This window comes from Heterodontus francisci, chromosome 35 (genome assembly GCF_036365525.1).
Source record: "Heterodontus francisci isolate sHetFra1 chromosome 35, sHetFra1.hap1, whole genome shotgun sequence".
NCBI lineage: Eukaryota > Metazoa > Chordata > Chondrichthyes > Heterodontiformes > Heterodontidae > Heterodontus > Heterodontus francisci.
The window spans coordinates 50,274,871-50,292,846 of NC_090405.1; the positions used below are offsets into that span (position 1 = coordinate 50,274,871).

Sequence of the window (17,976 nt, forward strand, 5' to 3'; positions counted from 1 at the left end):
AATCGAGGAGGACGGACCCCCCCGACGGCCCGCAACCTGGACCTGTGAATTGCCACCTTGGCCAGGCCCAGGTGCAGACCAACGAGGAGATCCTCCTCCCGGCCCAAGCCCCTCCGCACCGGGTGCCCAAAGATCAGCAAACAGAAGTGGGACTGAAGTGCAGCCAGAATTTGAGGAGCAGCCCCTTCAGATACTCAAATAGGGGCTGCAACCTCGCACACTCCGTATAAACGTGGAACACGGACTCGTCCAGGCCGCAGAAAGTACAGCTGGCCTGGGAGTCCACGAACCTACTTAAAAGCCTATTGCAAGGGACTGCTCTGTGCAACACCCTCCACCCCAGGTCCCCGATGTAAAGGGGGAAGACTCCTGCGTAGAGAGACCTCCATCGGGGTTTCCCCTCGCCGCCAGATGGCAACGCGGACCGCCAGGGCGTGTCCGGCCGGCTGACAAGGGCGAGGAAGTGGAAAGTCTGCAGGAGCAGCCTGTACAGGAAACCCCTCCGTGCCGACTGGAATGGCACGGAGGGCATTTCCGAGAGGCGGCTCGGGTTTTGCGGGACCGGCACCCGAGGAGGGTTTCGGGGCCTGGGTCCGATGAGCAGTTCTCTCCGAGCGGGGGTCAGCTCGGCCGGGATCGCTCCGCACTCCCGAGCCCCCTCGCCACCCGCAGTGAGGGGCGTCCCGGGGTTTCGGCTACTCCTCCGCCCGCTGGACCGTCCCCAGAGTCGGCCGCCCGGACAGCTGAGGCGCTCTCCTCCGCCTGCGGGGGAGCGCCCTGACTGGAGGCGACCATGTTCCAGACTCGGAATAGATCCCGGTAAAAGACAGGCAACTCCCTCAGAGAGGCGCGGCTAACGGACTCCACCGGGAGCTACGTGTCGTCTTGAAGGCAGTGACATTGGCGGAAAAAATACGTCGCCAGCGCACACCATCTGGGAGGACGCTCGACGTACAGGTATCTCTGCAGGGTCCGAAGACGGAGAGTCGCAGCCTGGGTGCGGACGCACACAAGCGACTGGCCGCCTCCTCAATCGGGAGACTGAGGACCACGAAAGAGACCCAGTGTTTCCTCTTGCCCCAGAAGAAATCGACGAGTTTCTTCTGGATCTTGGTGGCAAATACAGGGGGCGGAGCCAAAGTGACCAACCGGTACCACAGCATGGAGGCCACCAGTTGGTTTATGACCAGCGGTCGGCCCCTGTAGGAAAGCACTTGGAGCAGTCCTGTCCAGCGCCCCAGCCGAGCGGTGACTTTCGCCTCCAACTCCTGCCAGTTTGCCGGCCAGGCTTCCTCAGCGGGACTAAGGTGGACTCCCAGATAGAGGAGGTGCGTGGTGCTCCACGCAAAAGGTGTCATCTCCTCCGGCAGGGAGTCCACCTGCCACTGACCCAGCAGGAGTCCGGAACATTTCTCCCAATTGATCCTCACGGAGGACGCGGCAGAAAAGGTCTGCTGGCAGTCACGCATCCTCCGCAAGTCAACGAGATCTGTGACCGCGAGGAGCACGTCATCAGCGTAAGCAGAGAGGACGACCCGCATGGCTGACTCGCGCAGAGCCAATCCCGTCAACCTCCTGTGAAGCAGGCACAGGAAGGGCTCCACGCAGATGGTATACAATTGGCCGGACATGGGGCACCCCTGACGCACTCCTCTCCCAAAGCCAAGGGGCGCCGTCAAGGACCCGTTAACTTTGACTCGACACTCTGCGGCGGCGTATAAAAGTCGGACCCGGGCCACGAAATGTGGCCCGAGTTCGAAAGCGCGCAGAGTCCCGAAAAGGTATTTGTGATCCACCCTGTCAAACGCCTTCTCCTGATCGAGGGAGAGAAAGGCGACCGACTGACCAGTCCTCTGGGAAAGTTGGATCAGGTCCTGGACCAGGTGAATGTTGCCCTGGATGGACCGGCCCGGGACTGTGTAGGACTGGTCGGGGTGGATCATGTGGTCCAGCACGGAGCCCAGGTGGGTAGACAGAGCCCGGGCAAAGATCTTATAATCCGTGCTGAGGAGGGAGACCGGACGCCAGTTTTTAAGCAGGCGGAGATCGCCCCTCTTCGGCAGTAGGACGATGACCGCCCTGCGCCACGAAAGGGGCATCTCCCCGGTCGCCAGGCTTTCCCCCAGGACTCGCGCGTAATCGACCCCCAGGACGTCCCAGAACGCCCTGAGGAACTCCACGGTCAGCCCGTCCAGCCCTGGGGATTTGTCCCTTGAGAGCTGGTGGAGGGTGCCAGTCAGCTCCGCCAACGTGAGCGGAGCCTCCAATCCTTCGGCGCCCTCCGGGCTGACCTGCGAAAAGTCCTCCCACAAAACTCTGCGCGCATCCTCGCTGGACGGATCTGGAGAGACCAACGCACTGTAATAAGTACGGACCAGGAGGCCCATTCTCTCCGGAGTCGTGATGGAGGATCCGTCGTCGGCCAGCAGCTCAACAAGCTGCTTATGGACCCCCCGCCATTTTTCCAGAGAGTAGAAGAAGGGTGAGGCGCGGTTCAAATCTTCCAGGATCTGGATCCGCGACCTCACGTACGCGCCTCGGGACCCTATGAGCTGCAGGTCCCTCAGCGCGCCCTTCTTCTCTTTGTACGCCTGCCACAGGGCCGGGTCCACGACGGCATGACCGAGGCGGGACTCCAAGTCGAGCACCTCCCTCTCAAGGCGCCCGATCTTGGGTTCCCGCCTCTTGGTCGACCCTTTCGCGTACTCCTGACAGAAGACGTGGATGTGAGTCTTGCCCACATCCCACCATAGCCTCAAGGAGGGGAAGCCCCCCTGCTTCCTTCTCCAGTCGGCCCAGAATCGACAGAACGAGTCCCGAAATCACTCGTCCTCCAGCAGCCGGTTGTTAAAGTGCCAGTACGCAGACCCCGCCCGCGTGCGGAGCGGAGTGAACTCCACCCACACCAGGCGGTGGTCCGAGCAAGGCAACAGCCACGTGGAGGGCGCCAAGACGCGGGAGACGTACGCCTGCGAAAAGTAGACACGGTCGATTCGGGACCCTCCTCCTCCAGACCTCCACGTGAAGGCGCTGGAGTCGGGATGGAGATTCCGCCAGACGTCCACCAAGTTAAGGGAGAAGATCAGTCCCCTCAACTTCTCCACCGACGCTTGGCCGCGCTGGGGACCGGAGCGATCCCCCACCTCGAGGGTGCAGTTAAAATCCCCCCGAGGATGATGCACTCGCCGCTATCGATGGAGCTCGAGAGCGGACACTTCTTCAAAGAAGCGCGCTTGCAATGCGCCGGGCCTGGGCGCGTACACGTTCACAAAGTGGAGCGGCACACTACCCAGGCGAACGGCGAGGTGGAGCAAGCGGCCCGGCACTAGCTCCTTGACCCCCAAGATCTCCGGCTGAAAAGTCGGAGCCAACAAGATAGGCACCCCACGAGAAATAGGGGTGAGGTGACTCATGTAGACCCCACCCTGCCACTCCAGGAGCCAGGTGGCTTCGTCTCCCGGAACGGTGTGGGTTTCCTGCAGAAAGCTCACCGCGTATCTCCCTTCCCTGAGGACTGAGAGATTGTGAAATCTGCGGTGAGACCCCCTGCTGCCGTTGTTGTTGAGGCTGGCTATGGTTATCTTCATGTCAAAGGTACTTAAAACCCGTCACCAATACCTCACTGTGAGGAGGGAGTGGAAGTACACCTGGCCCTCCACTCCCCCAGCAACCCATTGAGGGCCACATTAAAACGGCAGATCTCAACCAATTTCACGCCCGCGCGCTTGCCCACTTTCTTAAGGGCGGCACGGATGGACTGGATGATCAGCGCCAGATTTGACCAACGGCCGAGGGCCAGCTGAACTTTATTGTGGCAACCCCTGCAAGCCGTGAGGAAATCCCGGAGTTCCGCCGTGGGGATGAGAGGAGATTTGGTGGGAGGCACGAGGGACTTCACCACCTCACTGGCGATGGAATCAAGGTAATCCTCCGTGCCCCACACTGAATCCCCATCCTCCTCTGGGTCGTCACCACCAGCGGCCGACACATCCACCACACACTGTGGGGCGGACGTCCCGGCTGCACCAGCTGGTCTCGCCTCCGTCACGATCCCACCCCCAGGATCGATGGCGGAGGAGTCCTCGCTGGGTTCTACTGTGAAACTGGAGCCTGTGGGCGCCAGCAGTTCAGGACCCCCCTCCACCTCCGTTCCTAGGCCAATGAGTGGTCCAGGGGAGACAGAAGTTCCCGACTCCGGAAATCCAGCCGGAGCCGAGACCGGAGGCTGAGAGAGGAGGCCATCTCCCGCTCCGCCAGCACCCACAGGCCCAGCAACAGGAACAACAATTTCAATTGCAACCGGGTCGGGCGTCTCCTGGTCAGTGGAGGACTCTGGCAGGGATGACTGACCCTTTGGGGCCCCGCCCTCCCCTCCACTCAGGGCACCCGACCCAGTGGCAGAATGAGCGGCGTCCCCAGGCTCCCCCACCACAAGCAGAGCTCCACTTACTCCTTCAGGAGGGGCTTCATGTCCAGGGGCCTCCCCCTCCCCTCCATCCTGAGGAATAGGGAGCTCCTGCCCAGACTTTGTAGCTTTGGTGGTGGTGGTAGGGGATACCTGGGGACCCGAAACAGGAGACAGCTCCCCTCCAACAGATGGGCCCCGTATCTCAGGGCCCTGTGTTACTTCTGTGGAGGGGTGCCTTCTCTTTTTCCCAGTTGGGTGCGGAGGTTCAGAGACCTCCATGTCATCAGAGGCCTCCGCACTCTTTTTTTATTCACCCTGGGCCTGAGCCCAGCCCTGGGGCAAATTGACTCCCCGAGATCGGGCTTTGTGCTGAGCTCAGATTCGGGTTGTGTCAATATGTCCAGGGGACGCGCCTCTCGATGTTTATTTTTCCTCCGCGTCTTCCTTCCACTTGGACGGGCACCCCCCTCCCTGCCGGAGGCTGTGAAAACCACAGCCTCCGGTACCGACTGAATGCTGTCTGGTGGAGGTGTACGGGGGTGGGAGGAGGTGCAGCAGTGCCACCCTGGGCCGCCGAGTTGGAGTTGGCAGCCGGGAGGTTGGGACAGTTCTTACGAACATGCCCCACCCCCCTACAGACATGGCACCGCACCCCGTCCAAGGTCCAGAAAACACGGTAGGCTGTCCCCTGGAACTCTCCATTGAAATAGCCCTCTGTAACCTCCTCCCGCGCCAGCTGCATGAATAGCTGGCGGCGGAAGGAGTACACATGCCGGAGGCTGTTCTCCCGAAGACCGAGCGGGACTGGGGTGAGCCCCATCTTTACCTCCCCGAGATGGTGCAGGTGGGGAAGGAGGAGCTCACCAGGAATGAAGGGCAGGACGTTGAATAAAATGACCCTTTGCGCAGTGGCCTCCAGGGGGTCCACTGGCAGAAAGGTCCCGCCCACGGTGAGCCCCTTGTTCAGGGCCAGGGACACCACCCGCTCGGTCCTCAGGAATAACACTGCCTTCCCGTATATTTTAGAGGCTGCAACAATGGCTGAAGGGCCAACAACCTCGGCCATTGCTTTCACACATGCCTCCATTGTCATGTTCGGGTGGATGTAGCTCTTGACCCCATATTTCGATGTTAATAAAGCAAAGTCCAGCTGTCCCGAGCAGGTAGTTGGGGTGGGGAGGGAGCTCCCTGTGTGCAAGCACCAATACAAATACAGGGGCCCCTACTGGATTTGGCAGCCCCACCCAAGTCTTCCGGCCTCTTCTCCCTCAGGGGCGGCACAGTGGCGCAGTGGTTTGCACTGCAGCCTCACAGCTCCAGCGACCCGGGTTCAATTCTGGGTACTGCCTGTGTGGAGTTTGCAAGTTCTCCCTGTGTCTGCGTGGGTTTTCTCCGGGTGCTCCGGTTTCCTCCCACAAGCCAAAAGACTTGCAGGTTGGTAGGTAAATTGGACATTATAAATTGCCCCTAGTATAGGTAGGTGGTAGGGAAATATAGAGACAGGTGGGGATGTGGTAGGAATATGGAATTAGTGTAGGATTAGTATGTATGGGTGGTTGATGGTCGGCACAGACTCAGTGGGCCGAAGGGCCTGTTTCAGAGCTGTATCACTAAACTAAACAAACAGTTCAAACTTAGAGTCCTTCAGGTGCCCTGACACCCACCTCTCCAAAACAATTGCAGCCTTTCTTGATGGTTTCTCTCCACTCTGCATTCACCTCTCTCCATTTTCTCCAATTACTCCAGTCTCCACTCTGCAGTTGCTGCAGCACAGGTGCAGCTGCTCCCCCTGATTGCTGGCAGGAAGTGCTCCAAATTGCCCAGCCAATCCCAGTGCTGTACCTGTCCTGGGAGTGTTTGATGGGACAGTGTCGAGGGAGCTTTACTCTGTATCTAACCCCGTTTTTTTTTTCTCTTTTCTTTTTTCTTTCTTGTTTTTTTTTTCTTTTTCAGACAGAGGTACCGACAGGCTGCTCGTATACAAATGTTTGAAGGTGGCAGGACCAGTTGAGCAGGGTTGAGGAGTGTAAACGATCCCTGCCTTTGCAACTACAGACCCAATTCTGGGGCCCGCACCTTTGTGTAGAGGGAACTTTACTCTGTATCTAACCTGTACTGTACCTGTCCTGGGAGTGTTTGATGGGGGACAGTGTAGAGGGAGCTTTACTCTGTATCTAACCCCCGTTTTTTTTTCTTGTTTTTTTTTTTGGCAGCCCCACCCCTTGTTGTTCCAGCCACTTGTTCCTCCCCCAACAGTCCAAAGTAAATTACTGGTGTTCAGCACCCACCTCCAGACAAAGCCTTGTTTCCAACCAAAAAAGAATGTCTCTTTCTTCTCTTTTACAGGTGATTGTTGTTGGAGTTTTCCTCTACTTGTTTGTAGCTGCTCTCCCTTGCTCAGTGTAGCTCCTCTCTCCACCTCTGCAACCTCCAACTGCCACCAGCACTCTCAGCTGCACCTCGTTGAGGCACTCAACACTCAGGCTTCCCAATCAGAGAACAGCGAACCCTGTTTTTTTTTTTTTTCTTTTTTTTTTTGTATCTAACCCCCGTTTTTTTTTTTTTTATATTTACAGTTTTAAATAACTTTATTAAAACAGATAAATAAACAAAAAACTCAAATTAAAATGCCATTCTCGGCGTCGACGATGCACTCCAGTCCCTGCGGTGCCCACCGGTCGCGGAAGGCCTCAAGCGTACCGGCGGACACCGCATGCTCCTTTTCCAGGGACACCCGGGCGCGAACGTAACCGCGGAAGAGGGGCAGGCAATCAGGGAGGACGGAACCCCCGACAGCCCGCAACCTGGACCTGTGAATTGCCACCTTGGCCAGGCCCAGGAGCAGACCGACGAGGAGATCCTCCTCCCGGCCCAAGCCCCTCCGCACCGGGTGCCCAAAGATCAGGAGCGTGGGACTGAAGTGCAGCCAGAATTTGAGGAGCAGCCCCTTCAGATACTCAAATAGGGGCTGCAACCTCGCACACTCCGTATAAATGTGGAACACGGACTCGTCCAGGCCGCAGAAAGTACAGCTGGCCTGGGAGTCCGTGAACCTACTTAAAAGCCTATTGCACGGGACTGCTCTGTGCAGCACCCTCCACCCCAGGTCCCCGATGTAAAGGGGGAAGACTCCCGCGTAGAGAGACCTCCATCGGGGTTTCCCCTCGCCGCCAGATGGCAACGCGGACCGCCAGGGCGTGTCCGGCCGGCTGACGAGGGCGAGGAAGTGGAAAGTGTGCAGGAGCAGCCCGTACAGGAAACCCCTCCGCGCCGATTGGAATGGCACGGAGGGCATTCCCGAGAGGCGGCTCGGGTTGTGCGGGACCGGCTCCCGAGGAGGGTTTCGGGGCCTGGGTCCGATGAGCAGTTCCGGCCCAGCGGGGGTCAGCTCGGCCGGGATCGCTCCGCACTCCCGAGCCCCCTCGCCACCCACAGTGAGGGGCGTCCCGGGGGTTTCAGCTACTCCTCCGCCCGCCGGACCGTCCCCGGAGTCGGCCGCCCGGACAGCCGAGGCGCTCTCCTCCGCCGGCGGGGGAGCGCCCTGACTGGAGGCGACCATGTTCCAGACTCGGAAAAGATCCCGGTAAAAGACAGGCAACTCCCTCAGAGAGGCGCGGCTAACGGACTCCACCGGGAGCTGCGTGTCGTCTTGAAGGCAGTGACACTGGCGGAAAAAATACGTCGCCAGCGCACACCATCTGGGAGGACGCTCGACGTACAGGTATCTCTGCAGGGTCCGAAGGCGGAGAGTCGCAGCCTGGGTGCGGACGCACACCAGCGACTGACCGCCCTCCTCGATCGGGAGACTCAGGACCGCGGCAGAGACCCAGTGTTTCCTCTTGCCCCAGAAGAAATCGACGAGTTTCTTCTGGATCTTGGTGGCAAATACAGGGGGCGGGGCCAAAGTGACCAACCGGTACCACAGCATGGAGGCCACCAGTTGGTTTATGACCAACGCTCGGCCCCTGTAGGAAAGCACTCGGAGCAGTCCTGTCCAGCGCCCCAGCCGAGCGGTGACTTTCGCCTCCAACTCCTGCCAGTTTGCCGGCCAGGCTTCCTCAGCGGGGCTAAGGTGGACTCCCAGATAGAGGAGGTGCGTGGTGCTCCACGCAAAAGGTGTCATCTCCTCCGGCAGGGAATCCACCCGCCACTGACCAACCAGGAGTCCGGAACATTTCTCCCAATTGATCCTCGCGGAGGACGCGGCAGAAAAGGTCTGCTGGCAGTCGCGCATCCTCCGCGAGTCAACGGGATCTGTGATTGCGAGGAGCACGTCGTCGGCGTAAGCCGAGAGGACGACCCGCATGGCCGGCTCGCGCAGAGCCAATCCCGTCAACCTCCTGCGAAGCAGGCACAGGAAGGGCTCCACGCAGATGGTATACAATTGGCCGGACATGGGGCATCCCTGACGCACTCCTCTCCCAAATCGAAGGGGCGCCGTCAAGGACCCGTTAACTTTGACTAGACACTCTGCGGCGGCGTATAAAAGTCGGACCCGGGCCACGAAATGCGGCCCGAGTCCGAAAGCGCGCAGAGTCCCGAAAAGGTAATCGTGATCCACCCTGTCGAACGCCTTCTCCTGATCGAGGGAGAGAAAGGCGACCGACTGACCAGTCCTCTGGGAAAGATGGATCAGGTCCCGGACCAGGTGGATGTTGTCCTGGATGGACCGGCCCGGGACCGTGTCGGACTGGTCGGGGTGGATCATGTGGGCCAGCACGGAGCCCAGGCGGGTAGACATAGCCCGGGCAAAGATCTTATAATCCGTGCTGAGGAGGGAGACCGGACGCCAGTTTTTAAGCAGGCGGAGATCGCCCCTCTTCGGCAGCAGGACGATGACCGCCCTGCGCCACGAGAGGGGCATCTCCCCGGTCGCCAGGCTTTCCCCCAGGACCCGCGCGTAATCGTCCCCCAGGACGTCCCAGAACGCCCTGAGGAACTCCACGGTCAACCCATCCAGCCCTGGGGATTTGCCCCTCGAGAGCTGGTGGAGGGCGCCAGTCAGCTCCGCCAACGTGAGCGGAGCCTCCAATCCTTCGGCGCCCTCCGGGCTGACCTGCGGCAGGTCCTCCCACAAAACTCTGCGCGCATCCTCGCTGGACGGATCCGGAGAGAACAACGCACTGTAATACGTCCGGACCAGGAGGCCCATTCCCTCCGGATCCGTGATGGAGGATCCGTCGTCGGCCAGCAGCTCGACAAGCTGCTTACGGACCCCCCGCCATTTTTCCAGCGAGTAGAAGAAGGGTGAGGCGCGGTCCAAATCTTCCAGGATCTGGATCCGCGACCTCACGTACGCGCCTCGGGACCCTATGAGCTGCAGGTTCCTCAGCGCGCCCTTCTTCTCTTTGTACGCCTGCCACAGGGCCGGGTCCGCGACGGCATGACCGAGGCGGGATTCCAAGTCGAGCACCTCCCTCTCAAGGCGCCCGACCTCGGCTTCCCGCCTCTTGGTCGACCCCTTCGCGTACTCCTGACAGAAGACGCGGATGTGAGTCTTGCCCACATCCCACCATAGCCTCAAGGAGGGGAAGCCCCCCTGCTTCCTTCTCCAGTCGGCCCAGAATCGACAGAACGAGTCCCGAAATCGCACGTCCTCCAGCAGCCGGTTGTTAAAGTGCCAGTACGCGGACCCCGCCCGCGTGCGGAGCGGAGTGAACTCCGCCCACACCAGGCGGTGGTCCGAGCACGGCACCAGCCGCATGGAGGCCGCCGAAACGCGGGAGACGTACGCCTGCGAAATGTAGAGGCGGTCGATTCGCGACCCCCCTCCTCCAGACCTCCACGTGAAGGCGCTGGAGTCGGGATGGAGATTCCGCCAGACGTCCACCAAGTTAAGGGAGCTGATCAGTCCCCTCAACTTCTCCACCGACGCTTGGCCGCGCTGGGGACCGGAGCGATCCCCCACCTCGAGGGTGCAGTTAAAATCCCCCCCGAGGATGATGCACTCGCCGCTGTCGATGGAGCTCAAGAGAGCGGACACTTCTTCAAAGAAGCGCGCTTGCAAAGCGCCGGGCCTGGGCGCGTACACGTTCACAAAGTGGAGCGGCACGCTACCCAGGCGAACGGCGAGGTGGAGCAAGCGGCCCGGCACTAGCTCCTTGACCCCCAAGATCTCCGGCTGAAAAGTCGGGGCCAACAAGATAGCCACCCCACTAGAAATAGGGGTGAGGTGACTCATGTAGACCCCACCCTGCCACTCCAGGAGCCAGGTGGCTTCGTCTCCCGGAACGGTGTGGGTTTCCTGCAGAAAGCTCACCGCGTATCTCCCTTCCCTAAGGACTGAGAGATTGTGAAATCTGCGGTGAGCCCCTCTGCTGCCGTTGATGTTGAGGCTGGCTATGGTTATCTTCATGTCAAAGGTACGTAAAACCCGTCACCAACAGCTCACTGTGAGGAGGGAGTGGAAGTGCACCTGGCCCTCCACTCCCCCAGCAACCCATTGAGGAACACATTAAAACGGCGCCTCTCAACCAGTTTCACGTCCGCGCGCTTGCCCGCTATCTTAAGGGCGGCACGGACGGACTGGATGATCAGCGCCAGATTCGACCAACGGTCGAGGGCCAGCTGAACTTTATTGCGGCAACCTCTGCAAGCCGCGAGGAAATCCCGGAGTTCCGCCGTGGGGATGAGAGGAGATTCGGTGGGAGGCACGAGGGACTCCACCACCTCACTGGCGATGGAATCAAGATCATCCTCCGTGCCCCGCACCGAATCCCCATCCTCCTCCGGGTCGTCACCGCCAGCGGCCGACACATCCACCACACACTGTGGGGCGGACGTCCCGGCCGCGCCAGCTGGTCCCGCCTCCGTCACGATCCCACCCCCAGGATCGATGGCGGAGGAGTCCTCTCTGGGTTCTATTGTGAAACTGGAGCCTGTAGGCACCAGCGGTTCAGGACCCCCCTCCACCTCCATCCCCAGGCCAATGACTGGTCCAGGGGAGACAGAAGTTCCGGACTCCGGGAAACCAGCCGGAGCCGAGACTGGAGGCGGCGAGAGGAGGCCATCTCCCGCTCCGCCAGCACCCACAGGCCCAGCAGATGGGGCAGCATTCTCAGTTATAACTGGGTCGGGTGTCTCCTGGTTGGTGGTGGACTCCGGCTGGGAGGCCCGACCCTCTGGGGCCTCGCCCTCCCCTTCATTCAGGACACCCGACCCAGTAGCAGTGGCGGAATGGGCGGTTTCCCCAGGCTCCCCCACCACAAGCAGGGCCCCACTTACTCCTTCAGGAGGGGCCTCACGTACCGGGGCCATCCCCTCCCCTCCATCCTGAGGAATAGGGAGCACCTGCCCGGACTTTGCAGCCTTGGTGGTGGCGGTAGGGGGCACCTGAGGACCAGAAACAGGAGGCAGCTCCCCTCCAACAGATGGGCCCTGCACCTCAGGGCCCTGTGTTATTTCTGTGGAGGGGTGCCTTCTCCTCTTTTTCGCACTTGGGCGCGGAGACTCAGAGACCTCCATGTCATCAGAGGCCTCCGCCTCCGCACCCTTTTTTCCTTTTTTAGTCACCCTGGGCCTGAGCCCAGCCCTGGGACAGGTGGATTCCATGGGAATGGGCTTTGGGCTGAGCTCAGGCTCGGGTTGAGTCAAAGTGTCCAGGGGACGCGCCTCACGATGTTTCTTTTTTCCCCGCGTCTTCCTTCCGCTCGGACGGACGCTCCCCTCCCCGCCAGAGGCTGTGAAAACCACAGCCTCCGGAACCGACTGAGCGGTGTCTGTTGGATGTGCGGGGGGAGTGGGAGGAGGTGCTGTGGAACCACTCTGGGCCGCCGAGGTGGAGCTGGCGGCCGGGAGGTTGGGGCAGTTCTTCCGAACATGCCCCACCCCCTTGCAGACGTGGCACCGCGCCCCGTCCGAGGTCCAAAAGACGCGGTAGGCCGTCCCCTGGAACTCCACATTAAATTGGCCCTCCGTGTCCTCCTCCCGCGCCAGCTGCATAAATAACTGGCGGCGGAAGGAGTAGACATGTTGGAGGCTGTGCTCCCGAAGACCAAGCCGGACTGGGGTGATCCCCGACCTCACCTCCCCCAGATGGTGTAGGTGGGGGAGGAGGAGCTCACTGGGAATGAAGGGTGGGACGTTGGACAACATTATCCGATGCGCAGTGGCCCCCAGAGGGTCCACTGGCAGGAAGGTCCCCCCCACAGTGAGCCCTTTACTCAGGGCCAGGGACACCGCCCGCTCAGTCTTCAAAAAGAACACAGCCTTCCCATACATTTTTGAGGCCGCAACAATGGCCGAGGGGCCGACAACCACGGCCATTGCCTTAACGCAGGCCTCAATAGACATGTTGGGGTGGGGATAGCTCTTCACCCCATGGCTGCATGTCAATAATTTAAAGGGTGACGGGGCCACGTGGGCAGCCACAGAAGCTGCAGCTGCGTAGGTAGTAGAGGGCCCCGCCACCGGTGATGAAGGGCTTGCCATGGGTCCAAGAGCTAAACCCACCCCAAATTGTGGACTTGCACACTAAATAACAGATTCACAGAAAAATTTGAAAAGACAAACAAACAAACAACAGGTTAGTGGAGAGGCTGAGGTAAGAGAGGAGAGGCAAAGGCAGGTTGGAAGGGATGACTTGCTTTCTGGAGGTGGTGCTCACAGTACACTTAAAACAAACAGTCTTTGAAGTTGGTCTTCCGGTCTTCTGGTTGGGGGAGTCGTCTTCACCTGGGTCAGCTGAAGCTGCCCAGGCACTATCTATCCCCTTCCGTCTGTTTAGCTGGGCAGCTTCAGCTGACCCAGGTTTGGCAATTGGGGTGGGGAGGGAGCTTCCCTGTGTGCTTTTGCAGCAGCACAGACTCCTGTTGAATTGGCAGCCCCACCCCTTGTTGTTCCAGCCACTTGTTCCTCCCCCAACAGTCCAAAGTAAATTACTGGTGTTCAGCACCCACCTCCAGACAAAGCCTTGTTTCCACAAGATGTCCCTTTCTTCTCTTTAATGGAGACTGTTGTTGGAGTTTTCCTCTGCTTGTTGGTAGCTGCTCTCCCTTGCACAGTGCAGCTCCTCTCTCCACCTCTGCAACCTCCAACTGCCACCAGCACTCTCAGCTGAGGCTCGTTGCTGCAATCAGCAGTCAATACTCCAATTAGCCAGCAGCCAACCCCTGTGTTGTACCTGTCCTGGGAGTGTTTGATGGGGGACAGTGAAGAGGGAGCTTTACTCTGTATCTAAACCCCGTGCTGTACCTATCCTGGGAGTGTTTGATGGGGGACAGTGTAGAGGGAGCTTTACTCTGTATCTAACCCCTTGCTCCAACCTTAATTCATCTTTAATTGAATGTTAATACAATGTCATGATGAACCAAATAAACTAAATATGGATATTAACTGCCACACAGAAGCATCTCTCATTCTGATGGGTATAAAACACATTTGAATGTTTCATTCCATCACCAAGACTTCTGCAACATTATCTGTCACCTGATTTCGTCTCTGCTTCAGCTCGTCTGCTGCTGAAGCCCTCATCTAAACTTTTGTTATCTCCAGACTCAATTATTCCATAGTTCCCCTGGCCACACTCCCATCAGTTGTGATATTGCTTTAAGAGGTGTATCTGAAACAGCTGTCCATCACCAGACAGGATGTGATCGACATTAACACCTGATCCCTAAGCACTTGTGGAAAGTAGCCACAAAAATAAGAGATGAAAAGTACTTTCCCAGTGTCGCTGTATATGTTAATTTCTTCAATAAATGAACCCACCGTTTAGATTCAGCAATCTTGTCCGTGTGATTCCCAAGAACACAAACCACCTTCCACCCTCTGTAAACCTGAACTCATTCAAATCTCTGCCTGTGTCCTAACTCGCACCGAGTCCCGTTCACCCGTCACCCCCTATTCTCGTTGACCTGCACTGCCTCCTGGACCAGCAACACCCCGATTTTCAAAGTTCTTTTGGTCATCAGACCCAACATCTCCTTATGTTGGGAAAGTGTCAAATTTTGTCTGAATACGTTATTGTGAAGCACCTTGGGATGTTTTTCTGCATTAAAGAATTGATTTTATTCAATCATTTGCTTACGGGAGCGTCACTGGCCAGGCCAGCATTTATTACCCATCCCAAATTGCCTTTGAGAAGGCGGTGGTGAGCTGCCTTCTTGAATACAACTGAGTGGCTTGCCAGGCCATTTCAGAGGGCATGTAAGAGTCAACCACATTGCTGTGGGTTTGGAGTCACATGTAGGCCAGACCAGGTAAAGACAGCAGATTTCCTTCCCTAAAGGACATCAGTGAACCAGATGGGTTTTTATGACAATCGATGATAGTTTCATGGTCACCATTACTGGGCTTTATAGTCTGGATTTATTTAATTCACAATTTAAATTCCACAACTGATGTGGTGGGATTTGAACTCGTATCTCCAGATCATTAAACCCAACCTCTGGATTACTAGTCCAGTGACATCACCACTACGCTACCCAGCTTTAATTACTCTCATTGCTTTAAGGAGCAAGTCATCTCTGATTGGTTCCTTAAAGAGATCTGTGGCTGCAGCCAATCACAGTGGTGAAATGGACGGGGCTAGTTACCTTTTCTCCATTGGTTAGATTGAAGCACTGAGTGGATTCCTTGTTTCTGTCGCGAAGCCTTGACTGGTAGGCCTCTGATGCCTGTTTTAAAGCATCCCAGTCTCCACTGGTTAAAATATCCACCGGATAACAGATCGCTGAAGAGACATAACAATAAAAAAACATGGCTGTCTTTGTCCCAATGTGTTTGACTGGTCAGCCCTGGCTCAGTGGGTGCAATCATGCAAGGCAGTGATGCACGGTCGAAGGTGCCACCTCTCAGCTGAAACTCGAAACTGGGCGTGAAAGATCCCATGGCGAAGAGCGGTGAGTTCTCCCAGTGTCCCGGTCAAAATTCCTCCCTCAACCCAGATCAACAAAAGCAGACTGACTGGGCATTCAGTTCATGGGATCTTGCTGTGCATAAAATGATGGCCGTGTTTGCCTGTATGAAAGAGCTTCAATGTAGTATTTTAGGGCTTTTAGAATATTTTTTGAGAGACAGCAGATGTCAGTCTGTCTTTCCATAACGCACTGTCACAGGAGTGCGAGTTGAACTCACAACCTTCTGACTGAGGCAAAAAGGCTAACCAGACTGAATCTACACTAGAGTGAGCCAGGGAGAGGGCTCTATTATATAATACATTCCCACAGACATTCACCATCACTATTATAAGTAAAAGTATTCAGGTCTGGGATATCAGGCATTGCTATAACAATATTCCATTCTACTCCAGTGAGAGGCCTGGGGTCAGACACCACCCAGTTGCAGTCCCACCATGGCCACACCAGGCAAATACAGGCTTGGGGTGGCGGGGGGTGTTGTGAGGGGGTGAAAGGTGAAATTAGGTGGTCGGGAGGTTGGATGGTCCAGTCAGCTGTAAGTTTGGAATTCCTCTCAAACCAAGCAGGAGTTTGCACAGTTTTAAGGAACGACCTATGTGATTAGAACCTTGCGCACTCGGGTCTCCCTCTTTAGTAGAAGGTTGATTTTTCAGCTGTTTTTCTGTACGGCACTGGGGAGTTGATCCAGCGACAATTTTTCAGGGGGAAAATGAACTTGCGAGTAAGACCTCCTGCTCAACGTTCTTGAAGACTCTACCTCCTATTCTGCAGACACTGACCAACCTCCTGTACCTCAAGCCTTGTGTCTGATGGTCACAGGCAGGTCTTGGGTGTTGGCGGACTATTTTTTTTATTCATTCATGGGATGTTGGCATCACTGGCCAGGCCAGCATTTATTGCCCATCCCTAATTGCCCTTGAGAAGGTGGTGGTGAGCTGCCTTCTTGAACCACTGCAGTCCATGTGAGGTAGGTACACAACAGTGCTGTTAGGAAGGGAGCTCCAGGATTTTGACCTATTCAACCAAAGATGGCTTCACAGCAGGATCTTAGTGTGTCTCCGCCTGATATCCAAACACACTAACTTTTCTCAGCAGTCTGGGAATGTTGGGAGTTACTGGGCGGCAGGCAACTGCAGCAACCATCTTGCACATAGCAAGATCCCACACATATTTAAGGATGCGAACAGCCAGTTAATCAGGATTTGGTGGTGATGATTATGGGATGAATCTTGGCTGGAATGTCGGGAGAACTCCCCTGATCATTAACATTCATTTGAGTCCCTAAAACAGGCCAACTCGGCCTCAGTTCAAAGTTGTTTCCAAAAGACATATCTCAGGATCTCTTAGGCTCAGCCGAACCTACCGAGAGCAGACAAACAGCACCTGACAGTGCAGCACTCCCTCAGTACTGACCCTCCGACAGTGCGGCACTCCCTCAGTACTGACCCTCCGACAGCGCGGCACTCCCTCAGTACTGACCCTCCGACAGCGCGGCACTCCCTCAGTACTGACCCTCTGACAGTGCAGCACTCCCTCAGCACTGACCGTCTGACAGTGCAGCACTCCCTCAGTACTGCACTGGGAGTGTCAGCCTGGATTTTCTGCTGAAGTATCTGGAGTGGGGAAATTGAACCCACTGAGCCACCTACTGAAAGGTCCTGTGTGGCAAAGTGTGTCTGGATATCAAGCCAGGGCAGAATTTGGGGGTCACAGCTGTGAAGCTCCCATGATCGAATAGCTCCACAATGCTGACACTGGGGCGAGACACTGGAGGACTGGGGCGCTGGGTGAAACTCTTCCCCAGCAAGGAGTCAGCCCCTGGGGGTAGAGAGGTGGGGAAATGGTCATAAAACTGTGCAGCGAGGCTTAGTGAGTCAGACGGCAGAAGATTAAGTCTGTCTCACTAATTAGTGGCAAGCAGAGTGGGACACAGGAGTGAGTGGTTAGAAAACTCACAGAGCTGGAAATATATGGGGCAGATCCCAGCAAAGTCTAATATTAGAAACTGTCACAGCTCCAGGATCCTGATTACACAACTGGAGGCTTTCTCCCCTCTACCTACTCCTTAAAACTTGTCTCCGACATTGGAACTTCACTTCTGATATTTCTTGAAGGGGTTTATCTTTGCGGTGGATCAGACAGAGAGTTGCTTTATTGACAACGCACCTTTAATGCCTTACCTCGGTCAGTCTCAGTTGCGCTGACTTCCATTCTTTCTCTCTCACTTCCTGCTCTCGCTCCGCCTCTCTAATTGTGTTTTAAAGGTAGGCGCTGCACTGAGTTTGGAACGGGGGGGGGGGGGGGGGGTGGTAAGAGGAGAATATTCACGAAGAACAGCAGAAGTTGTCAAGTTGGGGGAGGTGTCCCTGTGTAATGGTGGTGGGAATATGGAACTGGCCACCACAGGGAGTGGGTGAGGTGAATAGCAGAGATGTTGTATTTAAGGGGAAACTGGATAAATACACGAGGGAGAAAGGAAATAGAAGGTTATGTTGATAGGGTGCGATGAAGAGGGAGTGGGAGAAGGCTCATGTGGAGCACAAACACCAGGCTAGACCGGTTGGGCCGAATGGCCTGTGCATTCTGCATAATCCCTAACTCTGAATCAGAAAATTTTGGATTGAAGTTCCACAAAAAATCCAGGCCAACAATTCCAGGGCAGTGCTGAGGGAGCGCTGCACTGTCGGAGGTGCCTTCTTTCAGTTGAGA

At 56.8% G+C, this 17,976-nt stretch overlaps 1 protein-coding gene across 4 annotated transcripts in view; it reads right to left on the reverse strand.

Annotated features, from left to right (window-relative positions):
* fam169b (family with sequence similarity 169 member B) overlaps positions 1–17,492 on the reverse strand; it is a 39,494-nt gene extending 22,002 nt beyond the window's left edge. For all 4 annotated transcript variants that reach the window (XM_068015163.1, XM_068015162.1, XM_068015161.1 and 1 more), the window contains exons 1-2: positions 17,448–17,492; positions 14,944–15,080 (exon numbers count right to left, since the gene is read on the reverse strand). In XM_068015163.1, the coding sequence (XP_067871264.1) occupies positions 14,944–15,080; positions 17,448–17,478 (168 nt within the window). In that variant the 5' untranslated portion in view covers positions 17,479–17,492. The remainder of the gene's footprint in view (positions 1–14,943; positions 15,081–17,447) is intronic.
* Positions 17,493–17,976: the final 484 nt, after the last annotated feature.